This window comes from Lottia gigantea (assembly GCF_000327385.1).
Source record: "Lottia gigantea unplaced genomic scaffold LOTGIsca_3, whole genome shotgun sequence".
Lineage (NCBI taxonomy): Eukaryota > Metazoa > Mollusca > Gastropoda > Lottiidae > Lottia > Lottia gigantea.
The window spans coordinates 5909818-5923921 of NW_008708986.1; the positions used below are offsets into that span (position 1 = coordinate 5909818).

Genomic DNA, 14104 nt, shown 5'->3' on the forward strand with positions numbered 1-14104 from the left:
ACGTGGCCGCAGCGACATTTAATGGCGTTGAACTGATGGTCTCGTAGTACGTTGTTGGTCCGGAGTCTGGTTGCCACTTTGCAGATGGCTACACATGGATGGTTTGGTTTGGTTTGGTTTGGTATCTTCGGATCAATCTGGTATCTTGTGGTGTCGAGGTTCCGTAACATGTCAGACCATTTCTGGTTGATCCTAGAAGAGACGATACTGCAGAACTCCGAATAGGAGTATTCTACAGGCTCGATATCCTCCAGACTCAGACTTTCTTTGGCACATCGGTCTGCTTGATCATTGCCAGGAATGGAGACGTGCGATGGAACCCTTACTAATTCAATCTTCTGGTTGTTGTTGGTTTGGTAGTTGTGGATCATTCTTCTTATTTCGGAAATAACTTCTGACCTGCAATTAGAAGAGGTGAGAAAAATAGATTGGAGGCTGCTTAGCGAGTCGGATAGAATCGCGGCATGCTCCGTGTGATTGACGGACAGCCATGCTACCGCGTCCCTGATGGCAAAAAGTTCTGCTGTGAACACTGAACAGTGCGGGGGGATCCTTTTACTGATGCGGATGCCTTTTGCTGGGATGCACAAACCGTAACCTGTTGCGGTACTACTCTTGGAACCATCGGTGTAGATCTTCAAATGGTCGGCGTACACGGAATCAATGAGATCAAGAGCATGAGCTCTTGCTCCCACTGGGTCCTCGTGCTTGTTGGTACTCTGGATCAGCTGGGTGTTGACTGTCGGGTTGGTAACCTTCCAAAACGGAGTAGCCGATAGGCGGCGTTCAAGGATCGTTACTTGATCGAGCTGATGCTCTCTCGATAGATCAATGACCGCTTGCCCGTAAGAAATACTCCGATTCTTCTGGTTATTTCCGACACGAGTAAATCTTCTGATGCTGGAATACGTCGGACAGCTTTCGGACAAATACTGAAGTTTCCCCCAGAATTTGAGAGATAGCTCCTCCCTCCGAAGAGAGAGGGGTTTCTCTCCCACCTCCTGAAGTAGCGCCTCATTCTTCGTACCTACGGCTGCCCTGGTGGCAATACGTATAGCTTTCATGTGTAGAACGTCGAGTTTCTTCAGTTGTGTATCACTTGCTTTACCATAGGCGATACAACCATAATCAATAACTGAGCGAACCAGTGACCTGTACATCATCATTAGAGTTTCTCTGTTTGCTCCCCATGTGGTACCTGAAACATAACGCATAACATTTAAGATTTTTGTAGACCGGTTACAGATATAGTCAATGTGCGTACTCCAAGTCAGACACTTGTCAAAGTGTACTCCCAGGAACCTTACTGAATTCTCATGCTTAATCTTCACACCATTCAGTCTAAGGTCAATACTGTCGTGATCTTTCTTTCTGCTGCAGAACAAACCGACGGTTTTAGCTTCCGAAATAATGAAGCCCCAGTCGTTTGCCCATTTAGCAACTTGGTTCAGAGCAGTTTGCATACGCCATTTAACTTTATTGAGGTCATTGTGACCAGTCCATATCGAACTGTCATCTGCATATAGAGCCGTGCTAACCGAGAGCTCTATATGCTTTACATAATCCAGGGCCAGATCATTGATCATAATGCTGAAGAGGGTAGGGCTAATAACCGAGCCTTGCGGGGTTTCATCTTGCTGTCTTGGCGTAGAAAGATATGATCGCTTGCCTTGTTGACATTTTATGTAGGCCGCCATTGTTACCCGCGATATCTGTATATCTGGCTTTTGATTGGATAAAAAAAAACCTTGACATTTGTCGCGCATGAATTTGTGTCTACATACGAAAGAAAATAATCCGTTAAAAATTTTTTTTTTTTCGAACAATAGCACAGCTTTAGAGAGGTGGTAGGTTGTTGAAATGTATCTTTCGTGTGATAATAAAGCCAGAAACAAAATTTCATTATTTCATGAGAGGGGGTCTATTAGAAGTGAAAATAAAAACGTTCAGTCCATATCTGTGGATATAGCAAGCAAGCAAGAATGACACCACGCCAGCAGGAGGGTAAGAGAAGCTTGTTCGTCCATTCTGCTGGAGCTATGGCGTGGTCTGATGTGAGCAATCACGTTACGTTTCACAATGCAAAATCAACAGATCGACGACGACCCAGCGATGTGTAACAGATGGTACGATTTTCCTGCTTTTGCGAAGAGGTCGCGATCCGATGAGAAGGCTTGTGATCACTTGCGGTCATCGTAGAAGCATAGCGAGCATTCTGCATAATTATGTCATTGCGAAGCATTGCGATTGTGCACTTTTTCTATCGCAACTGGTTCGCACACCATGGCAAAGCCCAGTGGGACTGGGGCTATAAGGGACATATTTCAGAAAATTTTGGTGTATAGTTTTTACAAATTTGAGCAAAAAAAAGGTCCGGCTTACAAAATTTGTCTTTAAAGGGACAGGTTCGCCATTTTCGGGGGTTGATTTGGGTCTTGAATATATGTAAATAGCCTTCAAAAATATTAGAAATGTAACAAAATCCTCGAGTAATTCCTATAAAAATACTTCAAGCTAAGAATTTTACTCCTTATTTCTTTAGATATGTCTTTTCTACGTCACAGAGTATCTTAAAATGACGTCGTCTTTTTAACTTTTAAATGCAGAAAATTCTAGAAATCTGGAATTTGAAGGGTCTAATTTCGATGGTGAGCTGTGAACACTATTATTGATTAGCTTAGCTAACAAAATTCCAGTTTCTGTGACTAAGGTACGATTGGTCATAAAAAAGAGTGCACATGTGTCTTTAAATCCGTACATTATTTTTGGAATATGTGGTCGTATATTGTCGTCGCCCCTGTCCGTCGGTCCGTCCGTCAACATTTCTTGTGAGCACTATAGAGACTACAGTTTTCATCTGATTTTGTTAAAACTTGGTGTGATGCTTTAGATTGATAAGATCTCGGTCAAGTTCGAATTTGACATATTTTCGATGAACGGTTTTTGAGATATATATTGCACTTGACTTTGTTAAAACGCTTCGAAATTTGTTAAAAATAGTTTGTGAGCAGGATTGACACTACAGTTTTCAACCGATTCTGATGAAACTTGGTGTGATCATTGGAATTGATAAGATCTCGGACAAATTCTAATTTGACATATTTTCGAAGAACTGTTTTTGAGTTATTAACCTTGACTTTGTAAAAAATTTTTAAAAATAGTTTGTGAGCAGGATTGACACTACAGTTTTCAACAGATTCTGATGAAACTTGGGTGTGATCATTGGAATTGATAAGATCTCGGACAAGTTCTAACAAGAGATATTTTTGATGAACATTTTTTGAGTTATTGCCCTTGACTTGGTAAACACGCGTCAAAAGTTGTTTTTTGCCCTTGATTAGAGCTGTGTGATTTAATTGTTTTGTTGTATTTGGGTTATTGATATTGATTTTAAAACATTTTGTGGAATTATTCAGCATAAATAACTGGCATATATATATATATGTAATTGAATTCAAACTAATAAAATTTCTTCAATATAAGAAAATTCGTACTTTAGTCACTAAAGACTGTTTTATTATTTCTGGCAGCTGCCAGTGGGCGTATGTTACCTTGCATCGCAAGCTATCTTATTTAACTATGTCATCTCATAATCTCTCAAGCCTCCAATTATGAAATGTTGTATTCAATCTCTCCATGAATTGGGACTACTAATTTCAACTAATCTTTGGTGACCTCGCAGCTGATATGTTTAACATTCCCTTTTTAGTGCCCCCTTTCCTTCGGAAAAAGTTTGTACCCCCACTTCATTTCAAAGAGATTTGATAGTAAGATTTTTATATTTTTTTATACCAAAGTAAGTATAAGATTTCACCCATAAATTCTATTTTCAAAAATGTCCAGTTCCGTCTTAAGAGGTGTATGCCTATGGCTCTTCCATTGCCCGACCACTGCCCCTTTTATCGACCCGAGGCCGAATTCATACTTTTCAATGCAACTTATCATGATATATCATTGAAATGTAATAACATTATATTTGTAATTGTATATTCGAAAGTAAATTTATTGGTTAAGGATTTCTGTCCGAACACATAGTTTCTTTTCATGTGTGTATAATATTAAAGGGTTTCAAAAAGGGTTTTGTGTACATTGTATGTATATCGATCAAACAATCATGTAAATGATATATGCGCAATTGAAATTTCCTATCAGATGTCTGTGGTACCGGTAATTCCAGAAAAGAAAACAAGTACTAACCACCCGAACCACAAAAAGTCCAAAACAACAGTTGGCAATGTACTTTTAGTAGTATATTGTATATCAATCATAACGAGAAAGTAACACTTTTCACAAATTTGTCGATTAACCGATTCTTACTGATTAAATTTGTAATAATTGGAATATCAGCTTTTAAATAGTACTGAAAGCTGAACCCATTTAAAAAAGTGTGAAGATAATAAGTACTTGTTTGGCTCAGAAAGTAATGTAACAGAAGGAGAATTTTGGTAAACATCAACAATCTTTAGTTTAGCATTGCTAATTGACATTTATCATAATGTTATCTGTAGTGTAAATATCCTTAAAAACCTTTTACCCTATAAAAATATGTATTTTGGTTATCTAATATATTCTACTTTTGACACCCATACTTTTGAGCAGGAGACGAGAAAATAGAAGACGCTTTCATTTATTCCATTTTAAAATGTAAGTATCATCAAGTGTATTTCATAAATGGACGTTATTTTTTTTATATTCCTCATTACATACATGTAGCCTTCATTTATAAACAATGGCTGTCTTGAGAATTATTATAATGTGAATTCACTATCTAGCGAGATGTTGCTTTATCTGAATGTCTCCTCGACATCAGCAGAGGAAATCTCCGATTATCCAGTTTATCCCATATGTAAAATGCTAAATTATGAGGATCTTGGTGGTTCAGTCGATTAGACAGAAGTACTTAGTCTTTCAGCAGACATCTGAATGTCGATTTCGTCGATTTCGAAAGCTTTGGGATAGCTATCGGGTTCATTGCTTGTTAATTTCGTCGGGTTTTGGAATTCAACATTATTTTGGATTGCAAATGCCGGATATCTCCTTATGATTTTTCATTTTCTATGTAAATTGCCAGACATTAATAGCTAGCTTTATGTATACAAGATTCTTATCTGGAAAACTTAAGACTCACTAGTTCGTATTTCTTAACCAAAACCTGAGCAGAACAGTTAGACGTACACTTTCATTTCAATTTATAAAAAAGAAACGAATAGATATCCCTAAGCAGACTTTACTAATGGCTGGTATGTGATTTTTTGGTTTTATTTTATATACTTCTTTATAGGCGGTGGTTTTCAATTTAACAATTCTAATAAGGATGACCTATTCCAAGTAATGAGTAAAGATGTCTTTAAAGAGATCTAACTCAAAGTATCCTGCTGTTAACTTTAAATGTCAAAACTAGCTAAAAGATTTATTTATTACGTAAACATTTAACGTCGCTTTTTTTTTGTTAACTAATGTACGTTTTTAGCAAAAAAATCTTTTTTGGCTTAGGCTATTTATGCACTATTCGAAGATATAATCAAAAAGATATCTCATAACAGCATTTAACTTGTGTCATAATTTAGCTCAAGACGACATTAACTTCCATCTGTTCGTGTACCAAGAAACATTCATCAATACAGAAATATTCCAAAAAAATGATATTGACTGTACCTTGTCCAGGGCTAAAAAAATGACCCTTAGTATAAAAGCAAATTTCATACATATATTGTAATAATATTTTATAAAAAAAAAAATTCTTTGATGTTTCATTGGCGTATCTTGTTGCTTTTTGTCACCTTTTTGTCGACTGAATTGACTGTGTTTAGATTTATTGTCTCTTAGATGTACATAATAAAATATCTTGCCGACTTCCACATTGATAGAAGTAGATTGCAAAACACAGACAATGTTATTAGATCTGGATGAGAGAAGCAAAAGATCTACAATCAATGCTGTTACCAGTAGCTCAACTAGGGACTTGTTGAACGAAGTACAGGGGGCCCTCACTAACCTAGTTGAGCCACTGGCTGTCATAAATCTATGCGTAGAATAAAACATGTTTGTAATGTTCAATGTTCAAAGAATAATAATATTCAAATGTAATATGTTGGATTTTTATTTTGTTTGCCTGAAGTATATATACTAATAAAATCTGATGAAATGTAGATGAAGGTTTCCTCAATTGTTAATATACATGAGATTTTCACGACAACTTGTCATATGCCTTCCTCCAGACAATAGATTTATCTGATTCTGCTATCACTGGTATCACTGAATTCCTTGTCCTTTGCCGTATAATCAGTGCACATAGATTCGATTTAAAATAAGATCCAAAATCCAACACGCAATTGTATAAACACAAAGAGATGACAGTCAAAAATAGTTCATCAAATTTTCATCTAATTCAAACATGAACATTGTCTCCTCGACGTACACACAACACACAATAACTCATCTGATTATTAACAATTTCGAATTTTCCTCAAGATCTGACAACAACTGTAGTCTCTATCACGTTTTTATGCCATATTCGAGATCTCAATAAGTACATGCATATCAAGTTTCATCAAGATCGGATAGGTGCAGTAGCCTCTATTGTGTCTACAATCCAAGATCAACTATTAAATCAAGGGCAATGACTCGACATTGACCGAGATCTTATCAGTATATACATGCATACCAAGTTTCATTAAGATCAGATAAAAAAGTTTAAAGCATACATACTTTTTTACGCCCGGATGGGCAAATTTAACGGGACTGCTTCACTTTTTCTACAATTTTGTCTCTATCCATCACAAGACATCGCTTTTCCATATTTACCCATTGCAGACCATCCCAGATTCCTAAATTTCCAATGGGACTGGGGCTTTATCTATTTTAGGAACCAAATCAAGCCAATCCAAACCTCTTCTTACATATTTATCTTAATTATATCTTTAGTATAAATATCCTTAAAAACATTTTACTTTATAAAAATATATATCTTCGTTTATTTTTTATCTCAGCATTTTTGAGACCCTCACATCTGATTAAGAGGTCAAAAGTTTAGGAAAATGATATATAAAGACAGTCAAATTGAAGACACTTTCAAATTTTTAGAAATCAGCATTTGCAAGCGAACTCTAATTTGTCACCTACCAACCAACAGACCAAGATAATTTCATTTATTCCCTTTTAAAATGTAAGTATCAACTTTATGTTATATATTAGGCAGTTCACCGTTGTATATTCCAATTTCTATGCAAGACAGAAAATTACAAATCTATTTCGTAAATTTAAATTTACATTTCCAAACAGTGACTATCTTTATAAAGGAATATCCTAAAGGAACATTTCTACAATGCGACTACTAGTGGTTGATTACAGTTGCTGGTAAACGGTCAAAGTTTCGATATGTAGATTCGGCCATGTAGACTACGGATTGGATAATATAAATTATTTTTTGAATCACCCGCTTCTGGGCTCAGTGCATCAATACTCTCAAATCTTTTAACGGAACTGAAGGTATTTTTGAACTGAACAGAAACGACCAAAGAAAACGTGAATCGACTAGGAACCGAGCAGAAAAACGATCAGGAAAACTATCACAAACTATTTTGCGATTCTAAGCAAGCTCATTCATGTCGGTTTATGTTTTAGTATGGTATGTACTTGCCTAATTATGAATTCTTTGCAGGCGCAGTTCAGCTAATTCTTTCAGAGGATATCTCACTAGCTTCCGTTAAACTTCCGGAAAACTGACATCTTCCGTTTTGAAAGAACTGGGATAGGTATCAGGTTCATTATATTGTCATAGATTATTCAAAATATGCGTTGCGATTTTTTTGCGATTTGATAGTTTTCAGATTCCAGGCGATAATAGTAACCATAATGTATACAAAATCAATACTGATCACGATTGTAGTAGGAATACTCATCGAAGCTTCAGCAAGTAGTTCATCAAGCTCTTCAGAGGAGATGGCGACTAAACGTAAAAATATTTTTTATCTAATTATTCCTTTGAATGTATGGTTGAGTGTGTGTATCTTTGTTTGTTTTTGTGAGTCTAAATCACCATATCGAAACCACAATGCTTAACTTTCCTACTCATATGCTTCATCGTAAGTTTTGTTGAAACAACGTCCACATGATCAACCAGATCTTTACCAGATTATAGCGTCAATATATTGGAATTACCATGTGGGCATGCGTATTTTGTAACTATATTTCAAATATTTAATGTTATTTGCTATATGGAATCTATTTAAGTTATTATGTTTCATTTTGTAGAGTCAGGATTCTATTGTGACCCCGCTGATCCGGGTCCTTTACCAATAAATAAAATTTGTGATAGGGTTAACGATTGTCCTAATATGGTAGACGAAGTTGGTTGTCAGCCACACAGTAAGTCATTTCCTTCTTGTTTCCTTGTACGAGGATTTATTTATCTATGTGCTCTGTTGTAGAATTCTATTTCCCGGGAATCAGAACTCGTTTCATAAGAGTTACCGATTATTGCTATTCTTTAAATATGTATTTTCAAAGTTATTTTCCTTGGCCTGTAAGTACATTGGTAGCCCTTTTAGTTGGAAGATCGAAGTTTGTTTGTTGTTCCTTATATTTTGTTATTTAATCTGAAACAGGGTGATGTCGAGTTATAATTCGTGGTTCATAGTTCGTGATAGTTTCAAAATCTGAATCTGATTTGTGGTGGGTTATTGTTCGTGGTTAGACATAGTTCTTTCTTCAATCTGAATCTGGTTTGTGGTGTGATATTCTTCGTGATTGGTTACAGTTCGTAATTCAAGCTAATATGGTAACTGGTGAGTTACAATTCGTGCTTAAATTCTTCACTTTTTTTCTTTTATTTTTCAGCTTGTCCAAAGCCCGGTACCTTCTTTTGTGGTTTCGAAGACTGTGCATCAGTGGATTTATATTGCAACGGTGTAATTGATTGTGATGCAGATGAACAATATTGTTTGAACTTTTAGTTTGTGATCAATAAAAAATGTCTACATTACTAATATTGTTTTATTGTGAATTGTGTCATTTATTTTATGAATAACACACAATCTTTTCTTCAAGTTTGGATTAGGTTATTTATTCACTATTCTTAGACATATAATCAAACATATCTCATAACAGCATTTAACTTGTGTCAAAATTTAGCTCAAGACGACATTAACTTCCATCTGTTCGTGTACCAAGAAACATTCATCAATACAGAAATCACCCAAAAAATTATACTGGCTGTCTTCATACATTTTTCGTAATTGTTTATCAAAAAAACATTCATTCATTGGCGTTTTCGGTTGCTTTTTGTCGCCGTTTTGTCGACTGAATTTACTGTGTATGGTTTTATTGTCTCTTATATGTACATAATAAAATAAATTGCCGACTTCCACATTGATAAAAGTAGATTGCAAAACACAGACAATGTTATTATATAAACAATTAGATCTGGATAAGAGAAAGAAAAGCAAAAGATCTACAATCAATGCTGTTAATGCTGTGGCTCAACTACCATAGGGACTTGTTGAACCAGGTCCAGGGGCCCCCACTGACCTAGTTGAGCCACTGGCTGTCTTAAATCTATGCGAAGACTGGTTAAATGTTTCGTAATCAGAATATCGATTTAAATATACCAGTAAATTAAACATGTTTGTAATGTTCAATGTTCAAAGAATAATAATATACATATTTAATATGTTTGATTTTTATTTCATTTGTTAAAATGAAATGAAATGAATGGAGTTTCACGTGCTACTCTTCTGCACCATGTGAGCTAATGAAGACGAACAACGCCATGCAGAGTGCAATAAGGGAAATTTTGTCAGGACAGCGGCATTAGCATGCTCTTTTTCGATTTCCAACTGTCGAGGGATCTTTAACGTGCACAGCCTGTAGCACACGGGGCCTCGGTTTATTGTCTAGACTAGACGCTTTTTCCATGTCAGCCCCTCTTACCTGCATCACTGACAGGGGGAAACCGGGTTGAAAAATCCGAAGGTATTATCTCGACACATGCCGGGATTGAACCCTGGAATTTCATTTGTTTGACAGCTATATATACTGATGTAGATAATGTTGATAAAGGTTTCCTCAATTGTTAATATACATAATAAGACTTTCATGACAACTTGTCATATACCTTCCTCCAGACAATAGATTTATCTGATTCTGCTATCACTGCTTTCTACCAGCTAGACTGAATTCCTTGTCATAGATTTTTGCCGTATAATCAGTGCACATTGAGTCGGATTTAAAATAAGATCCTGATTCCAACATGCAATTGTATAAACACAAAGTGATGATCGAGTTCGAATACAAGCGTATTATGAGATTCTAATTTGTCCAAAAGAAGCACACTACTATAGCCCATTTAGTATTTAATTGATTGGTTTGAAACTAGGAGACCGTCTTTATTAACCCACATGGAGCAGAAAAGTAGGACGCAAAACTCCATTCATTTCATTTGAAACAAGGAGAGTGAAGAATAAAACAAAACTTTTGCGAGCTACATACCAAAGTGAAGGTATCAGGACGATGTCTTGGTGTTTCACTTAAATAGAGGAACACAAATGAATGGTTTACTACTCCTAGGTTTAAATGTACACATCGTTTCAGCAATTTAGGAATACATTGTCATAATCAGGCTCACTTTTATCCTGATGAGGCTCACATTTAACCTGATGACAACAATGCAACTGTCGCAAAGTTTTGTACATAATATTTTGTTTCATTAGTTAATGTGACTTCTACCCCAAGTCGACAGCATGAGCTCGGGTTTTCCAGGCAATCCATTTGCTCATGTGTTTTCTTTATGTATCAAGATATCAACATAGCGTGATTACCGTGCTAAACTTATGGAATCTTCTGATCGAATGAATAATTCAGTATTGAAAGGAACAGTTGTATTTGTAATCAGTTAATAGTAACATTCTCAACATACAATCATTAGGCTATGTTTAAAAATGTATGGGAATGTCTTATACCGCAGGATTTTGGCTGTATTTATATTTTTAGGTGCTGGTAAGTACTAAAGGTGTCCAGCCTTGTGTAACTGATAGCTTTGTGTTGTATTGTTTTTTTTTTCAGATTTAACAGGATTATAGTGCCATTATCACAAGTACCGTACAATTTCAAATGGCACATACAGGCTTCAAAATCGGGGTTCAATTCATTTTTACCAAATTTCAGTTCTGGCTAATTAAATATGATTTGTTTCGCAATTCATAAAAATTTGATAGCAATTCATAATGTTCCAGTTGCAGATTTAAGTTCGATCTTGCCAAAGACGTTATTTCTCTAAGGTTTTATAGAGACTGTCAAGAGTTGCCGTATATTTCTAGATTTGTCAGACATTTCTGACGAAAAATATACAATTTTAATTGCCTCGCAGGTCGTCGTGATCATACAAAATATTCGATCGCCATAGCGGCCATTTTGAATCACAAATTGCGATGCAGTATCGCCTAAATTGAACCCTGCTTAAATTCACTTTAAAACACATTATTAATGTACAGTTATAGTTTATTTCTGGTTTTGATATGCACCGTATTTAATTAATGAAGACGGATAACACGTCTCTTCTTTAAAAGCAATGAAACAGCATGATATCCAACAAGAAAGTTCACCTCTGTGGAACCGTTTTTTGTTCTTTTTTGCTAGTTTACGGAAACTCAGAAATTTCTAAATCTAAGAACTCAAATGGAAGACAAGAAACCTCGTCTGCAGTATACATAGACCTACAACCCAGAATCAAAAAACCGTCTCGTATAGTTTCTGTGGTGAGTAATTCCCTATTATGATAGTATAGTAATGCGCAATTTGGCGTCGATTCATTATACTATAGACCAGTGGTTCTCAGTACAGAGGAGGAATTTCTCCCCAAGGGAGGAATTAGGAGACCATGGGGAGTAATTATTGTCAGGGTGGGGAGGAATCGTTATACCTGGGCGGAAATCGGAGGTAAGGTAATTTACAACTAAAATTGACGTCATTCACCCCGGACATACAGAAAATCGAGAACCAATCGTGACCCAAGGATCACATTTAACTATCATAGTTAACCGTTGCATACCTTTTTGAGTGAAATGACTTATTTATTTTGGAGAGGAATAGATTTGGAATCACTCTTCAGGGGATGAATGGTTTCACTGAGTTTGAGAAGCACGGCTATAGACTTTTCTCATTTTCGGTGAGTTCGCTTATATCGCAAGTTTGAGAGTGACATCCCAATTCTACATGTCTACACCCTTTGACCCGTCTTCATTAGCCCAAAAAGTGGAAAAGAGTAGGACGTTATACTCTGATAAAAAGTGTGTATCCAAAACACGTATCGACAGATGCGATGTGCTCTAGTAAAATCGAATATATTGTCAATTTCTACTTTTTACTTGTTTCTATTGGAAAATATAGAAACCAATGTTACCACAGACTTGGGAATGTGCTGGTTATTTAATCCTTGAATGGCATTTAGTTTATAGATATTATCTTATTACAGAGTGTGTGAGGAAGTTTGTTTGAAATGTATTATGTACTAACCTTCTACACTTACATGATATTTACATTTATATTGTAGGCTGGTGCTTCTGGAATTGGGGATGAAATTTGCTTTTGTTTATGTGACAATCCAGAAACATTTCATTTGCCCCAAACCGCAGAAGAAACACAGGCGTTTATTGAGGACTTTAAGAAAGAAGTAAAGATCAAGCTATTGGTGAACAAGAAAAACTTATCGTCCACCGTATCAAGAAAAGGAAGTATTGTAGATAACCGACCTTCAGCTGCGTATGTTGGTTCTTTGGGCATCATTATGCTATTAGTGGTCTTCATATCTCTAGTGCTTTTGGACTTGCCTCGAGGAATCGCTTTTTATAAAGCACTCAAATATCAACAATAACGTTTAAAATCTAGATTATACAATGAAATATTAATATAGGAATATTAAAGGTTATATTATTTCCATATTACGTATATATTCTGATTTGTTAGTATGGAAGCTTGGAAATGGATGTAAAACTTTCAATATTTTGACTCTATTCGTAAGGAAGAACATGCCAAACTTTCACATAATAGATTATAAAAGCTGTCAGTTTATTCAATTTCATAATGTGCAATACCTAAAAAATGTACAGGTTATTTTAGGATTATGTGAAATAAGCGTTGTAAATTCTAAAACCTATTTTGTGAAACTGTATTAAAGTCATAATTTATACTTGCTCTTGTGTCTAATCCCTTGCGATGTAATATCTTATTTCCATTTGTTTTCCCAAGTATTGTTTTGATAAACACATTCCTGCAGATTAATTCAATTTCTAACTCGAACGGCATTACAAATCAATAGTGTGCATTATGTTCATCTGAAAACTGATGATTGTGATATATAATATGAAATGTGTATTATATTTACATGAATAATTAATCCTCATTATCAGGAATCAATCAAATTCAGCGTAGATAAGTATCAAAATAATATCTCAATACAACCTAGATTAGAGCGGCTAAACTATATAAATCGGGGCCCATGGACATAAGTTGGTTAGGGCCCATTTTCTGGATAATCATTTTTAGCATTAAACTCGCCTGCATTTTGAGACTTTTTTGTTAGTCAATTAAATGTCTGTTAATGGAAGATTTAAAGATTTTCCGTCCAGTTAATGCTATTTCACTCATTTATATATATTTTTATTTTCTTATTTTTTATCTGGTGATCTGTGGTCTTGGTTCAATCAATCCCTATGCTAGTTGAGCCACTGGTTTTACAGTCTCCGTATGAGCACAGAGACACCAGCCTACTTTGTCCTTCATTTTCATTTTGAAAGATACAGGATTACTCCTTGTTTTGTTTTGGCTCGTAAATTGCGATTTTGATTGGTTCACATTGATTCTCTCCTATGATAGCTTTCATTTACACCATTCCTAGTCAATTTCTAGCTCGACTGTGGTTTCTGTAATTTAAGGTATTTTTGCTCAGGTAATGCAGTCTATATCACAAATATGATATAAGTGTCATCGCTACATACGGAGATAAAAACATGTACGAACGATCAGAACCGTAAACTCGAACTCAAAACCAAAATAACATCATGGCAAACTTAGGTAGCAGAAAATGAACTATTCATACAAGGAAATGCTG

General features: G+C 35.5%; 2 protein-coding genes across 2 annotated transcripts in view; one reads left to right on the plus strand and one right to left on the minus strand.

Annotated features, from left to right (window-relative positions):
- Nucleotides 1-6042, minus strand: part of LOTGIDRAFT_153510 (hypothetical protein) — a gene marked incomplete at both ends in the record, with an annotated part of 7268 nt that extends 1226 nt beyond the window's left edge. Inside the window, 2 exons of the mRNA XM_009057390.1 lie at nt 3-399; nt 5996-6042. Of these exons, the coding sequence (XP_009055638.1) occupies nt 3-399; nt 5996-6042 (444 nt within the window). The remainder of the gene's footprint in view (nt 1-2; nt 400-5995) is intronic.
- Nucleotides 6043-11875: 5833 nt separating this feature from the next.
- LOTGIDRAFT_153511 (hypothetical protein) lies at nt 11876-12868 on the plus strand (the record flags this gene model as incomplete). The annotated part of the gene is made up of 3 exons (XM_009057391.1): nt 11876-11934; nt 12082-12163; nt 12548-12868. 3 exons carry the CDS (start codon nt 11876-11878, stop codon nt 12866-12868), a joined length of 462 nt encoding a protein of 153 aa, XP_009055639.1.
- Between the last annotated feature and the right edge of the window lie 1236 nt (nt 12869-14104).